The 16,944-nt window shown below is 37.9% G+C and overlaps 1 protein-coding gene across 3 annotated transcripts in view; it reads right to left on the minus strand.

The window, feature by feature from the left end:
• Positions 1-216: 216 nt before the first annotated feature.
• The window catches only part of RIPK2 (receptor interacting serine/threonine kinase 2), a 56,058-nt gene continuing 39,330 nt past the window's right edge, over positions 217-16,944 (minus strand). For all 3 annotated transcript variants that reach the window (XM_069086687.1, XM_069086689.1, XM_069086688.1), the window contains exons 8-11: positions 15,875-15,958; positions 6,791-6,878; positions 2,365-2,496; positions 217-951 (exon numbers count right to left, since the gene is read on the minus strand). In XM_069086687.1, the coding sequence (XP_068942788.1) occupies positions 602-951; positions 2,365-2,496; positions 6,791-6,878; positions 15,875-15,958 (654 nt within the window). In that variant the 3' untranslated portion in view covers positions 217-601. The remainder of the gene's footprint in view (positions 952-2,364; positions 2,497-6,790; positions 6,879-15,874; positions 15,959-16,944) is intronic.

Genomic DNA, 16,944 nt, shown 5'->3' on the forward strand with positions numbered 1-16,944 from the left:
AATCACTTAACCCCAATTTCCTTGTCTTCCCTCCTCCAAAACCAAAAAAAACAAAAATAGCATCTACCTCCCAGGGTCATTGTGCGGATCAAATTAGATGATAATTACAGCACTTGGCCCAGTGCCTGGCATATGGCAAATGCTATATAAATGTCAATTATTACTGTTGTTGTAGCTGCTACTGCTGCTTTTGTTATTCGATGAACAAAGACGTGCTTTTTGAAACCTTAATGTATTTTAGGCAAGTAATAAATACTTCACAAAGCTAACAATTGTAGAAATGGCTTGCATCAGAAAAATACAATATCATACAATAGTTTTTATGAACAAGTATAATTATTTTAGCCATAGAACAACATCAATTTACAAAACACAATATTGTAAGCTACCTACTACAGTGAAAGTTCTCCACTTATATTCATAAAAAAATACTTTGACGTCCCATAGGGTTGAATCCAGAAATAATTATATTAACTTTAAAAGACATCCCAGTGGTATACCTAATTCTCAAAATATTGTTTGTAATTAAAATTGTAGCTGAAGCATGAGAGAGAAGAAAAGTCCTTTCTTAAATTGACCTTCCCTCCTGTTAAGCAAACACTTAAAAGCTTTTGTTTTGGAATAAATTTAAAGATGTTCCCCTAGAAACCATAGATATTTCTGGGTAAGGCTGAAGACCCAACTGTCTGTTATCTTTCAACTTCTGTACTATAATTTTGGCAAACTCTTCTCCTTGAATGTCGGAGGTATCCAGCATTTGCCTGACTTTTGATGTCCTTGTAGGTTTGGTGCTAATAAGTTCATAGTCTTCCTTCATAAGCAAATCCTTAGACAGGAGGGCATCCAGGCACTGGTTGAGGCAAGCTTCAGTCATCTGGTTCACAATGTCTTCCCTTTTGCTTTGGATCCACGGTTGGGCAACATCATTTCCCTGACTCTCTGGCAGGGGGCCTAATGGGGAAAAAATACAAAAGACAGATGTGAACTTGCAGTAAAGTATTTTTTTACTTTTTTGGAGGGCAGAAATTCTATCAGTCTTCTGTTTAAAAAATCCTCTAATGGTTCACTAGCACCTGCTAAGTAAAGATTATATTCATTAGGCATGGATCCTCTAGATGGATAAGAGAAGTGAAAGTTACAGTGAGAGCAATGCTGAAAGTTGGGCTATTCCTTTCACATCTGGAACATCTTTCCCACTTGCTCTAAATCCATCAATATTTAAAGAAAGATGTGTATATATATTATTTTTTAGTTTAAGAAAATAGTCCAGGTTAAATTGGTTCTCTTTTCTAGGTGAAAATGTGATTTTATTCTTATCTTGCTAGACTGCTTTTGTTCTTTTATTTCCTTCATTTTAACCATGTCTGGTGGGTACTACTGACCAACTCCATTGAAATATTACCCATCAAAGCCTACCTCAAATGCCACCTTCTCATGCAGCTTTCTCTGATCTCATTTTACCTCAGTTGAAAATGATATCTCTTGCACTTAGAGTCTAATGTGTATTGTAACTTTTTTGAGCACATATGTTACCTCTCCTGTTAGACTGAAAGCTTCTTGGGGACAACGATCAAGCCCTTATTCATTTCTATATCACCCAATGTGACTAGCATTAAAATTCCTTTTCTCTAAAGAAAATATGATTTGAATGTTCTGAAGCTTGAATACTCCACAGTTTTAAGAATTAAGTCATAGGAAATTCTTTTTTTTTTTTTTAAAGCAATTGGGGTTAAGTAACTTGCTCAAGGTTACATGGCCAGGTGTTTCTGGGTGGGTGCTAAGTGTCTGAGCCTGGATTCGATCCACAAGTCATCCCAACAGTGGAGCCGGTACTCTTACTTGCTGTGCTACCTGGCCGCCCCTAGGAAATTCTTAAGATATTGTTTTTTATCCTTCTCCACAGTTAGATATTCGTGCAACAACATCTTGAGTAATGTATACAGTATGTCAATGAATATAGGCAGCAGCTAGTACAGGATACAGAGCTCTGGACTGAGAGTCAAGAAGACATGAGTAAAAATTTGGTCTCAGGAACTTCCCAGCAGTGTGACCCTGGGTAAGTCACTTAACCTTTGTCTGCCTCAGTTTCCTCATCTGTAAAATGGGGATAATAATAATAATAATACCTACTTCCCAGGGTTGTTGAGGGGTTCAAATGAGGTAGTATTTGTAAAGCACTTTGAAAATATTAAAGAGCTATATAAATGTTAATTATAATAATTATTATTTTGTTATTGTTGTCATCATTATCATCATCATCATGGAATTAAGGACAAGATAATCAGGCTTACTATGAGACACACTTATTGATCATTCATATAGCCAACAATGCCATTTAAAAATATCAAGTAACAACTGTTTTACCTGAATTTCCTTCAGCTGTGAGTGTCTGTATTACTGCTGAAGAATAAGATTTAGCTCTTTGGATTGAAGAAATATTGTCATCCCAGTGATTTGCTGTAGAATGAGGCAGTGTTGAATACTCCTGATTTTGTACTGTAAAACACAAAGTTTTTATTAGGTTGTCTTATTGCAAAATGTCCCTTACATCACTCTGGAAGTCCCAGTCCATTAAGTTCATGTCTACATGCATTTACTATATAAGAGGCACCCAGCTCAGGGTTGGGAATACCAAGTCAAGAGGAAAACCAGTCCTTGCGCTCAGATAGCTTAACTTTTACCAGGGAATACAACACTGCTCACAAGAGGGCAGTTAATATGTCGTCAGGAGAAGGAGAACACTAACAATAAGTAGACTGGAAAGTCTTCCTGGAGCAGGTAGAGGCTCACTGTGTGTCTAACTGAATTAGGTAGGAAGCAGTCTCTTGTGAAATGAACATGAGTATCTACCTGTGCTGCCAAGAAAGAAGGCATCCAGTACTGGCGATAAAGAAAGGAATGTGTTAGTTGGCAGCTTCCTGCTGACATAGTCATATGGTACTTAGCATGAAAAAAGAGAAGGTATGCGATCGTCTCCAGATGGGCCAAGGACATCATGGAAAGTTTCCCAATCCTTGCCAAACTTGATAAATGACAGGAATTTCTGGTGATTCACATGAAGACATAATAACCAAAGCATCCCGAGAGATTATGAAGGCCTAGGAAAGAAACTGAAGAACAGGTGGTATTTTTGTCACAGTTGCCAGATTAAGGGATGGGCTTCATTTGCAAAATGGGGTTAATAAGAGCATCTGTCTCATAGAATGGTAAGGATCAAATGAGATTACATGTGTATGTATGTAGTAGTGATGGTGATAGTGGTAGTAGTAATAATAGTGGTGTTAGTAGTAATAGTGGTAATAGTGTATGGTAATGTGGTAATAGTAGTATGTAGAAAAGAAAAAAGACAGATATGAGAAGAGAATAGTTGCTATGTTGGTGTTTCAGAATGAGGTCCAGATAGGTGAAGAGTGGACTCCTAGGTCAACCGGAATTTAGTCTAATCTAATTAGCACTGGTCAGATATGGAATACTTTTAACATGAAGAATATATTTGCCTAGTGACTTTCAGATATGACAAAAAGAATTTTAACCTGAAAAATCAAAAAGAAGGAAGACCTGGTAGAAGAGTAACAAGTCCTATTTTGTTTTTATTTTTTCTTCCAAATAGAATATTTGGATTGGCAATGACAGAATAAAAATGGGGGATGGAATGGGGAACTGAAAAGTGGGGAGATGGAGATAGAGAGAATAGATTGTTAAAATGACTGCAAATCACCGTGCCCCTGGAAGATACTTCCCCAATGAGTGAAACAATTTGAGAATGTGATAATAATAGTAATAATAACAGTTGGCATTTATATGGAGTTATAATGTTTTCAAAGCACTTTACATATTTGCTTGTGATTTTAAAAATATTGTAGTTCATGGGAAAGACATTACAGGACTAGAAATGGGGCGACACCTTCCTGATTTTCAGCAAGTAGAAGGTGCACTATTTAAACTATTGGTGTATGGTCTTGACTTCTATTTTTGACACAACTGAAGAACACATGATTAAAGGGAAAGTTTATGAGTCCTTAGGGAAGTGGTCACTAATCTGAGTCAGTCTGCGTTGTCAGATTAACCTAATTTCTTTTTTTGACAGGGTCATTAGATTGGTGCCTCAAAGGAATTTTGTAGCTGTAGTATCCCTGAGTTTTTGTAGAATATCTGAGAAAGTATCTCATGATAATCATTGCATACAAAATAGAGAAAAGTGGGCTCTATGATAGGATAGTTAAATGCATTTGAAACTGGTTGAACTGTCAGCCCCAAAGAATAGTCATCAGTGGATTGATGTCAACCTGGATGGAGGTCTTCAGTGGAGTTCTTGAGATGGGAAGTTTATCAACTTTGTAAAAATTTATACAAAGCTGGGTTAGGAGTTAGCTAACACACTGAATAAGAGGTAAGATCTCCAAAGGTCTCAACAGATTAGAGCAGGGATTCTTAAGCTGGGGTCTGTGAACTTTCAAACATTTTTTGATAGTATTTTGGTATAACTGGTTTCCTTTGTAATTTTATGTATTTAAAAACACAGTTCTGAGGTCTATAGGTTTTACCAGACTGCCAAAGGGGTCCAGGAATCAAAAAAGTTTAAGACCCTTTGGGCTAGAATGATGGACTGAATTTAATAAAATGAACTATAATAGGAATAAATGTAAAGTCCTACCCTTGGGTTGAAAGATATAGCACAGCATAGGATAAATGTAGCAAGACAACCATTTATGTGAAAGAAAACCTGGGTCTTTCACGTTCTATATGAGCCAACTATGTGATATGGCAAAAATAGAATTTCATTCCTGGTCTCATTATTAGAAGTATATTGTTTGGTTGTTTCAGTTGTGTCTGATTCTTCATGACCTCATTTTGTGTTTTATTGACAAAGGTACTGGAGGGGTTTGCCATTTTCTTCTACAGCTCATTTTACAGATGAGGAAACCAAGGCAAACAGGTTTAAGTGACTTGCCCAGGGTCATAGCTAGTAAGTGTCTGAGGCCAGATTTGAACTCAGGAAGAAGAGTCTTCTTGATTCTGGGCCCAGCCATTCTATCCACTATGCCACCTAGCTACCCATTAGAAGTACAGTGTCCATAAAAAATGAAAACCATAGTTCAGCTGTTCATATTACGTCTAGAAAGTTTTGATCAATTCTGGGTGCCAGAATTTAGGGAGGTGATTTACATGCTAGAGCAGTGGTGTCAAACTCAGATAGAAACAGAGGCCACTGAACTGTACATTAGGATCCCTGCAGGTTGTACAGCGACTCAGAAAACCACATATTAACATTATCTATGTTATACTTATATTTTTATCTATTCTGTTGAATATTTTTCAATTATATTTTAATCTGGTCCTGGCCACATGGGAGTGTTGTTGGAGCACAGCACCATATTTGGCACTGTGCTAGAGTACATCGAGGTAACCACAACAAAGAAAATGATCATGCCATACAAGGATTACTAGAGAAGCATCTGAAGAACCTTACAAAGAAGAGGGATGAGACTTATTTTAATTGAGCCCAGAAGAGGAATTAGCAGAGGGGAAGAGAGGTTAATAGAAGGAAAAGGTTCCTAACCATTAGAGCTTGCCAAAAGTATAATGGAATGCCTTAGGATATGGTGAGTTTCCCATCTGGAAATCTTTAGAAGGGGGTGGGATGGATGCTACGGAAGTGGGCTCTTCATTTATTCATTGGATCGGATCACTTCTTAGGTCCCTTTCAGTTTTATCCTATGGTCTGTTTCATCTGCTCTCCACAGATGCTGACTCTCACTGACACTCTCTCCCTCTCCCTTCTTTCTCATCTCTCTCTCCTCTCTTTCCTTCTCTCTCTCTCAACCCCCCCCCACACATACACACTCACCCCCCCACACCCTTTACCAGTCCCAATTTGTGATAGTTTAAAAAAAGTGCTAGATTTGGCATCAGAAGACTTGGCATTGGCATTTACTGGATCAGAAACCACAGGCTTGTTACCTAACCTCTCTCAGCCTTGTCTAGCTCATTTATAAAAGAGTAATTATTTTACTTGTACTGCCTACATCACAGTATTCCTGTTAAGATTAAATAAGATAGGGGCAACTAGGTGGCGCAGTGAATAGAGCATTGGCCCTGGAGTCAGGAGGACCTGAGTTCAAAATCTGGCCTCAGACACTTGACACACTAGCCATGTGACCTTGGGCAAGTCACTTAAACCCAATTGCCCTCCAAAAAAAAAGCAAGATTTAATAAGATAATATAAATCAAGGTGATTTATTTCATTGAACATGAAATTATTCTCTATACTGGTACAGACTGCACCCCATCCATACTTCCTTGTCCTGTGCAATTCTTATTCCTGTCCTCCTAAATCTTCCAACACACTGAAGACCTCTCCCTAAGGTCTTTCTTTACAGTAAACTGTGATTGTCATTACTGTCCCAATTCTGTTACTTCATTTGTATAGGAACTTCTGGTGAGGAAATTTCTTTTACCAATTGTATCTGGGGAACCAGTCTACAACTTATTATCTTAGGGAGTTTCCTTGGGGCACTAAGATGCCAAGTGACTTGCCCAGGGTGAAAAAGTCTACATATATCAGAGGTAAAATGAACCATGGTCCTCCTGACTTGGAGGGTAGCTCTCTATCCACCCCTCCATGTTGTAGCTCACCATCTTCATTGTTATTAACATTAATATTGCAATGGATTTTGAATATACATAGGAATTATGTACTATATGAATAATAGATGCTTTCCAAGAATGTTGAATTTTAAGAGAAAAAAGGAAAACTTTCAAATTAATACTGAGTGACAAGCTTACACACCAGGAGAAAAGAGGTTGTCTTGAGTGGTCGATACGGACCTTGCTATTTCAGGAACATTTCTTATAGTAAACTGTGCTCCACATGATTCCTAAAATGAGAAAGAAGTAAATCAAATAGTATTTTTTTTTCAAAGAAATTTAATAGTGTAGCTCCTAAAGTACCTGAAGCCTTAAGTTTGCTTTTCAAATGAAATTTAATTAAAGCACTATTATTTATCTATTTTTTGTTCTGGACCTAGGGTTTTGACTATATGTGGAACTTATACTATAATCTTAGATGGACAGTGTTGCATAGTGGATAGGACACTGCCCTTGGAGTTAGGAACACCTAAGCTCAATTGAGTCCTGCCTCTGACTTTTACCAGCTGTATGGGAGCAAGATCTTTAACCTATCTTTACTCCAGACAATTCTCCGTTACCATAAATTTGCACAATTAAAAAAAATGAACAGAAAAGCAAGTAAAGATATGAAATACTTAACGTAAGTTAAATACTTAGTTCTATTATCCATAAGATCTAGGCTGTGATGGCAATGAGAATATCTCATAAGGGATTCTGCCTCTTCCCCCATCATTCCTTATGAATGTTGAAGAGCTTTTTAAAATTGGATAGAACATTGGATAAGATGTCTGAAAGTGGTGATCCTGGGTATTGGTTTACAGAGAGTAACTTAATCTGTTCACACTGAAGTTTTACCATCCAAAAGGAAATACAGTTTCATGAAATGTGCACTTGGAATGAATCAGTTATTCATATCTTATACTCTTACACAGAAACTATAAGGCATTGATATTTAATTAAATTCAACAGAAACCATTTAAATGCTTAACTTACTATGTGCAAAGTACTGTGGTGGGCACTAGAGATAAAAAGATGAGTGATGGCAGTCTTGGCCCTCAAAGGAACTATATTTTTCACTTGGAGGTTATGGAACGTTCATAAGTAAGTACACATAATATGGAATGTTATATGTGGGTGAGCACTCATATACATACAAGTGAGAATGATTCAGACAAAGAAATCTTTTCTAAAGCACCAGGAAAATTTAAAGATGGAAAGAGTAATTTCTTCTGAGAGGTCTAAAGAAGGCTTTTTATTGGAAGATCTGGAATCCAAGTTAAATCATCAAGAAAAGAGGATTTTAGTAAGTAAAAATGAGCAGAGAAACATATTCCATGCATGAAGGACAGTCTGGGCAAAGGTGGAAAATAGAAGACAACAAGACAAGAATGGAGAGTAGTCCAAGTTGACTGGATTACAGAAGGGTAAGGTAGGTTAGGGTTAAATGTGCAGAGTCTTAAATGCCAAAGCAAGGAGTTTATGTTTTATCTGATAGGCTATAAGTAGCCACTGGAGGTTGTTGTTGTGGTTTTTAATTAAATTCATGATCAGACCTGTGCACTGGGAAGGTTGGCTTGACAGTTGTGTGAAGAATGGACTGGAACACAGAAATTAAGAAGAGGAAGGCTGCTATTACAATAGTCCAAGGGGAAGTGATTAGGGTACAAAAAAGACGACAGATATGAGAAATAGTGTATAAGTAGGATCTACAGGGTTTTGTAATTAATTGGCTGTGGGTCATTAGGGAAAATATCTGATGTGACTCCAAAGCTTTAAGACTGAGTCACTAGGAGGATAGCAATGCTGTAAGTAGAAATGCAAAGTTGAGAGTGGAGGGATATTTAAAGAAGATGAGTTCATTCTGGCACATGTCAAATTTAAGGTGTTGGCAGGTAGAGCTGACTGGGAGGCAATTAGAGAGATGGGACTGAGGAGGAAAGATATGCAGATTTGGAAGCCATTAGCACAAATGTGAGATCACCTAGGGATAGAATATCGAAAGGCAAGAAAATAAAGCTCAGGACTAAGCTTGAAGAGAGGAGTAGGAGGAACCAGAAAAGGAGATGAAGGAGTGAAGAGATAGGGAGGAGAAACAGGGAAAAACAATGTTATGGAAGCCAAGAAAAAAAGAGAATATATTATCCAGAAAGAGATAGGGGTCAGTAGTAATTCTCATGCCACAGAAAGGCCACGGAGGATGAAGCCTGAGGAATAAAAGTGTTTGGACTTAGCAGCTGAAGGTCATTGAGGATGCTATAAAGAGCTGTTTCAGTAGTGATGGGACAGGAATACAAATTATAAGGAGCTGAAGAATGGATGGATAGATAGGTGGTGAAGAAGTAGAGGAAGTGATTGTATATTGCTTTTTATTTTAGACACTTGGCACTCAAAGGGAGATCATGATATCTTAATGTAATGTCAAGGTCAAGGGAAAATGTTTGTTTTTCTGGAGAGTAGAGACCTGAGAACTTTGTAGACTGAAAATGTAAGAAGGGGACAATGAACAGGACAAATTTCTGAAGAGGACAAGAAAGGTTAGGATAAAGCTCCTACAGATGGAGCCTGCCCTTTACAAGGAGGAGAGCTACCTCATTCTCAGACTGAAGCAAAGGCTGCGTGAAAATACAGAGGACAGGACACAAAGGAGCTTATGCTTGATGATCCATGGAAAAAAATTCAGAACAGGGGTGATACACTGGGATAACAGTTAAGTTTTTAATGACAAGAGGTTCATGGTAAGAATGAACAGCAGGTTCAGGAGGAGTAGGGGAGTGGGAGGGAGAGGAGGAAAAACAGAATATTGTTATAAGACGGGCGGGGAAGCGTTGCCTCGAAGTCATGCCACATGTGACCTTCTAGGTCCTCAGGTGTGGCCTTTTGACTGAGTCCAAGTTTTATAAAATAAATCCTCTTATTAAGGGGATTTGTTCTGTAAAGTTTGGATTCAGTCAAGGGGCTACACTTGAGGACCTAGAAGGCCACAGGTTCCCCAACCCTGTTATAAGAGAAGGGGACTTGAGAGTTCATGATCTTGGAAGCTGTACAGTTTTGAGTAATGGTGAAGCATAAGCTGTTATGATCCTTTTTAGTAGCTGACAGAGGCCAACTCTGGAAAACATTTCGATCTATGGCCCCAGCATCACTAAACTGTGCAGTTCCTTTGATTCAATGATACCACTAGGCCTATACCCTAAAGAGTTTTAAAAAAAGAGGAAATGGACCCATTTGTATAAACATTTTTTATTGCAGTTCTTTCTGTGGTGGTAAAAAAAACACCTGGAAATTAAGGGCATACCTACCACTGGGGAAGTGCCTGAGAAAATTACTGCATATGAATGAAATGAAATATTATTGTGCCCTAAAAAATGATGAAGAGGATGATTTCTGAGAAACCTTGGAAAACTTGTATGAATCAATGCATGAGCAAAGCCAGACCAATTTATACTACATTTATAACACTGTAGGACAAACTTTGTAAGTCTTGAGAACTCTGATCAACCATGATTCTAGAGGACGAATGATGAAGCATGCATCCTACCTCTTAATAGAGAGGAGGTGATGAATTCAGGGGCACAATGAGACATACCATTTATACAGGATCAATATGGGAATTTGTTCTGCTTGACTATGTACATTTGTTAAAAGGGTTTTTCTCTCTTTTCTATTTGGTGGAAGGGGTGTTAGGTGGGAGACAAAATGAATACTTGTTAATAAAGACAATTTAAAGAAGAAATTTAAAAAGAATTTATAGAAAGGTAATCAATAAAATGTCTTCCTTAAGATTAAAATAATAAAACTAAAATTAGTGATGAATTCACTGACTGTCCCAAGGATAACTTGATTACTTTGATGGATTTGTGATCTCATGAATGTAAGCAATCTCCAACAGTGTAAAACTGTAATGGTAATGTAAATGGAAGATCTTTCCCATCCTTTAATAGGCCCATGTGACCTGCTTAAGTCACATGGAAGCCTAAGATATGTGAGTTTGAGTCACATGAAGCCTGTGGTGGGAGGAGCAGGAAGGGTGGAGGAGAGCTGAGAGGAAGTTGGTCAGAGCAGTTAGAGATGAGGGAGAGAGAGAGAGACAGAGAGAAATCAGGCAGTGAGCTGTGTTTGTGGGAAGGCCCTAGCAGGGGGAAGGCTTGGGGATTGTATTGCCCCCTGCATTGTTATTGTGTACAGATTTCTTTGTTGCTATAATGGATTTGGCTTTCTGGTGTTGGGATTCGGCTTTCTGGTGTCTGAATAAATGTTTTGTTCTATCTTCCATGTGGAGAATCTGTTATATTTTGTGATTGAGAATTACATTGGCATATTTGTAACTGCTGTAGGCACTGTGAATATCATGGTGACGCTACAAAAACATATTACCTTCTCACCCTATGTGACTATACAATACATAGGTCTTCCATAAGTTATTCATGGAGGATCACCCGATGTTCTGGGAAATCTTCCTCTACATCTCTTGACATTTTGTGGATACCACTAGAGTGTGCAGGCTGTTGATCAGTTATCACTATCTGTTGCTATATGACTTGCTCATTTCCCTTTCTGGTTTATATCACTTGGATGACAACTTTAAGTAATTTTTGTGTGAAATTCTTCACTGATACAATGCTGCAGCCTACTGATGTCTTCCAATGTACCTGCTCATTGCCCTTTGGGTGACCTACAACTTTAATTCTTTGTAGAGTGTGGTATTCAGTAATTTGAAGTGATAATCACTGGAAGAAAACTGATGATTAAAAACTGGGCTTTTATTTTGGAGGGGGGAAGGCAAGGCAATTGGGGTTAAGTGACTTGCCCAAGGTCACAGCTAGTAAGTGTGTCAAGTATCTAAGGCCAAATTTGAACTCAGGTCCTCCTGACTCCAGGGCCATTGCTCTATTCACTGTAACACCTATCTCTTCCAGTTGGGCTTTTATTGAAGGAGAAATAATTTACTGAGAAAACTGAGGCCATTCATTATGAACTCCTCCTTTTCCTTTTATCTTTTTTTTTGCTTTTTGGCGGGCAGTTGGGGTTAAGTGACTTGCCCAAGGTCACAGGGCTAGCAAGTGTTAAGTGTCTGAGGTCAGATTTGAACTCAGGTCCTCCTGACTACAGGGCTGGTGCTCTATTCACTGCACCAGCCACCCCTCCTTTTATTTTTTTAATCCCCAAACTAACCCATCTCCAGCCTTTCTTCCTTTGCCTCAATCTAGGATGAAGAGATGGCCATATTCCTTGCTAAAACAGATTTCTCTATCTATAATCCTTAATCTCAGCCTCTCCCCTCTCCTGCAATAGCCTGTTCCCCAAATCATTCCCCCTGGCCCCTCAACTTTGGTATCTATCTACTGGCAGCTTCCCTGTTGCCTACAAATACACTCAGGTCTACCTATCCTTAAAAAAATCTACTCACTTGACCCCAACCAAATTATTGTATCTCTCCTTAGCTGTCTACCTTCATTACCTCCCTTTCTTCTCCTGTCAATCATGTTTTAATCCCTGAGCCTCTTGCCCACTTTTATTTCTCTGGAAAAAGAAAGAAAAGAAATACAATTGCATGTTAAGTTTTATCCCTAGAGCTAACTATCTGTGGATCTGGCTCATGAGAAGTTAAAATTAGAGACAGATGGAACAATCAACTGAGACAGATGTGTGAGCAGGAGCTGCTGCTTATGTTTGTTTATATGTGTGTGTGTGTGTGTGTAGTTTATGTATGTGTGAATATATACATATATACACACATATAGTATATGTGTATGTGTGCACACACATATTCTATGCCATATACAAACATATATTGTTCTATCTCTAACTTCTCATGAACCAAATATATATATAGATATATATATATATTCACACAGAAATATACATTCACATGTATATGTATACACACACACCTCTAAACCCCATGTCTGTACATAGTTATTTTCATGTTAACTCCCCCATTAGACTGTGAGCTCCTTGAGAACAGGGACTGTTTTTTTTGTTTTTGTTTTTGCTGTTCTTTGTATCCCCAGAGATTAGCACAGTGGCACTTACTTAACAAATGACACACCTATACCTATATTTATATCTATGTGTGTGTGTACGCATGTATTTCTCTAGCTCTAGGTCTCTCTCCTATATTCTACTTCCATAGCACCAAAAGTGTCTCTGCCATTCTGAACTGGATGCCTTGGAGAAATCTCAAAATTCAAATGGAATTAATTATCTTTACCTTTAAATCCATTTCTTAACTTCCCCCATTTCTCTCAAGGGTACTACTGTCCTAGTCATGTAGGCTTGTAACCTTAGGGGTTATTCTCACCTCTTCACTCTCCCTCACCCCACATGTTCAATCTGCCTCCATAGCTCTTGTATCTTCCCCCTTCTCTCCCCTTTCATAGTTACTACCCTCATTCAGGTCCTCATCATGTCTCATCTGGACTATTACCATAGCCTCCTAGTTGGTTTCTCTGCCGCACCTTTCCCTTCTTAAATCCTGTCAGTGATTTTCTTAAAGCACAGTGGCTAATAAGTGGCATTTTATATAAAGATTTAAGGTTTGTAAAGTACTTTAAAAATATGATCTCATTTGATTCTCCTAACAACTCTGCAAGGTAGGTGCTGTTATTATCCCCATTTTATAGATGAGGAAACTGAGGCGGACAGAGGTTAAGTGATGTGCCCAGGGTCACACAGCTACTAAATGTCTCAGGCCAAATTTGAACTCAGGTCTTTCTGACTTCAGGTCTAGCACTCTACTGTACCATGTCATTTCCCTGCTCAGTACACTCCAGACCCTTCCCATTACCTCTTGGATAAAATACACACTTCTATGTTTGACATTTAAAGCCCTAAAGAACCTGGCTCCAGTCTATCTTTCCAGGCTTATTATCTATTATTATGCTTTATGCACTCTATAGTCTAGTCACAATGTCCTTCTTAGTCTTTCTCACATGTGATATGCCATCTCCCATTTCTCTACTTTCACAATGACTGTCACCTATGCCTGAAATGTACTTCCTTCCTCATCCCCCATGCCTTAAGATGACTAGTTTCCTTCAAAACTCAGTTTAAATATCACAAGATCTGTCCTCAATGACTTCTTTTCAAAAAAACCTTCTTTGCTGTCTTCTTTTATAAATGTGTGTGTTTGTGTGTATGTGTGTGTATACACACTCACACTTAGGATCATGGATCTATAGTAGGAAGGTGCCTCAAAGGCCATGGTTCTCTCTCTTAAGAACAGATTATAAGCTTTTTAAGGGCAAAGACTTGTATTTTTGTCCCAGTGTTTATTAGGCCAATGCCTGATCTAGTAAGAGCTTAAGGAATGCTTATTGATTGACTGAAGGAGAAGCTTAGGGTTCTTAAAAGACCTGTACAATTTTCTAAATGCAAACCAAACAGTCATTCAGTAAGTATTATTAAATACCTTAAATACCTACTGTATTCCGGACACCGTGCTAATCATTGCACATACAAAGAAAAGCAAAAAAACAGTCTGTGCTCTCAAGGAGTTCGGAGTATGATAGAGAAGACAAGAGGCAAACAACTACAAGAAAGCTTTATGTAAGTATGTGACAAATTGGGCATAATCAACAGAATGAAGGCACTAAGATTAAGGAGGGCTGAGAGGCTTCTTGTAGGAGGCAGGCATTTAGCTTTGACTTGAAGAAAGCTAGGGAATCCAGGAAGCAGAGATAAGGAGGAATTTTCAGGCGTGGGGGAGATGTCCAGAATTGATAGATGGAATATCTTATGTGAGAAATAGAAAGCACACCAGTGTTACTGGATGTTAGAGTACATTGTGGAGGAATATGGTGTAACAAGACTGGAAAAACTATTCTCTACCACCCGTTCATTTGTGGTCCCAAGTCACTACTCATCTGCAGTGCCTGTCCAAGATATATGTACTGATAGATCTATGGGCCGTTCATCAAGTGCCATATTGTAGTCTACACCACCAGTGGTATCAAACTCAAACAGGAATGAGATATGACAAAATTATACATAAGGATTCCTGTGGATTGAATATTGACTTAGATGACCACATATTAACTTTATCTACATTCTATCATATTTTTACTTATTTTGTTAAAGAATTCCTGGCTATATTTTTTCCCTGTTATATTTTAATGAGGCCCCAGCCCTGGGCCATACCATGTGTTCGACATTTTTGGTCTAGACAACAGGCATTCTTTAACCAATGTTTTTTTTTTCTATGTGGACAATCAAGTCAAACTCTTCTGAGTGATTATGGTTCTCATTTTCTCTGCAATATTTTAGAACTTGATGCAATCACCACAACATTCCCTACAAACTGAAACCTCTGGAGGACCTTAAGAGTTGGAGGGAATCCCTCTTCCCTTTAGAACCTCTACTGAATATCCTAGAGCCACAGTGGATAGAGTATTGACTCTGGAGTTAGAAGGACCTGAGTTCAAATCTCACCTAATACATTTACTAGCTACATGACCCTGGGCAAATCACGTAATCTTGTTTGACTCAGTTTCCTCATCTGTAAAATGAGCTGGAGAAGGAAATGACAAACCACCTCAGTATCTTTGCCAAGAAGTCCCCAAACTGGATCATAAAGAGTTGGACATGATTGAAAAAAGACTAAACAAAAAACTGAACATCTTCCATGTCAATGTACACTTTTGGCAAGACCACATGTTCTTGTTTTATGTTTTGCTTCATGTTAATAATCAGAGGGGTTTGAAATAGCTCTCTGTGGTTACATCTTTCAAAGAGTCTTTTATGATTTTAAAGTATGCAAAGGAGACAACTTCTTGGAGAAGAGTGTTTTTGTTTTATCAAATTAATATTTTTTTACAGGCAGCAAATAATTATCATAGTTGGATCTTGTATTCTTGGCACCATTAAGTCAATTTCTTGTAATGAAAATTCTCCTTGGCATCTAACAGAAAGATATTTATATTCTTCTAGATAATGCAGCAAAATAAGGTGATAATCATAAGTGCTCACTTTCTGAATCACCATAGTCATTCTCATCTGCATCCTGGCTAACAATGGGTATCAGAACTAAAACAACAGAAGGAAATTGGTGTTACAGAAGCATCACTAGTTTTGTAGTCTGAAGACCCCAGTTGTAATCCAAACTCTGCCAATGGCTAGCTCTATGAACTCGGACAATTCAAGTCACCCCTTCCTGTCTTAGTTCCTTAACCTGTAAAATCACAGAGAAAGACTATGTCTTTTTTGGTGCCTTTCAGACCTGAGAATATAGAAAGGAATATTTTACCTCCTGTGGACCATGATTTACAAGTGTGTCGAGAGGACATTCCATTGTCTTCTTAGAACATAAGGGAATGATACTCGAATTATTCTGTAACAGAAGAAAACAGATTTGTACTTTTAGTTAGAGATGACTATGAAATTATAGAAAGGTAAAAAGGTCTATTTAAAACGTAAATGTGGTAAAGGGTGGTATAGTGACTGGAGCACCAGCCCTGGAATCAGGAGGACCTGAGTTCAAATTTGGCCTCAGACACTCAACACTTACTAGCTGTCTGACCATGGGCAAGTCACTTAACCCCAACTGCCCTGCCTTCCCTCCTCCAAAAAGAAAAAAAAAAAAGCAAAAAAAACCCCCACCTAAATTAAATTCATTTTAACTTTTTGCTTTGATCATTTTGAATGACAATGAAGAGAAAATTCAAGATACTTTTTGGGTAAACTTTATGTAAAATACTGTACACTTTTGGGTTAAAAAAAATCAGTGAATTTTCCTTTAACCAATTAGTTTATTAAACTTTCAGACCTATCTCTGTCATTGTTATTCTGGTGCTTATAAAATTCAGCTAAATAATTCTGATGCCAAAAAAGTTTTTTTAAATTAACATATCAATTTAATATACACATAATATTCCTAGTCAACTGTGGCAAATTCAAACAGAATCATGAATTACCTAATTAACGAGAGAAAATACAGTGAATTACCAAGGGATATATTTTTGGGAGGAGTGAAGAATCTCAATTTTTGCCATTAAAGAAACAGGAAAAATTAGCTTTAGAAAGTACATAGTGCTTAAAGTTAGAAGAGATTTAAAAGAACTTAAAATTTGCAAGCAGAACAAGTCAGCAAGAATGATTTTTTCCCCAAAAAATTCTGTAGGAGACAAAAATGTCAACTAGTCAAGAAACCTGAGTTTTATTTCTGGCTTTCTTATTAACTAGATCTCTTCTTGGCTCTGTGCTTCATTTTCACTTAAGTGGTTCTGTGGATAGAGTGCTGGGCCAGAAATCAGGAAGACTTGAGTTCAAATCAGCTCAGATACCAACCAGCTGTGTGACCTTGGGCAAGTCACTTAG

The sequence above is a fragment of the Petaurus breviceps genome, unplaced genomic scaffold, assembly GCF_028583685.1.
Source record: "Petaurus breviceps papuanus isolate PSGF00001 unplaced genomic scaffold, PetGlider_PUasm1.0 179, whole genome shotgun sequence".
NCBI classification, from domain to species: domain Eukaryota; kingdom Metazoa; phylum Chordata; class Mammalia; order Diprotodontia; family Petauridae; genus Petaurus; species Petaurus breviceps.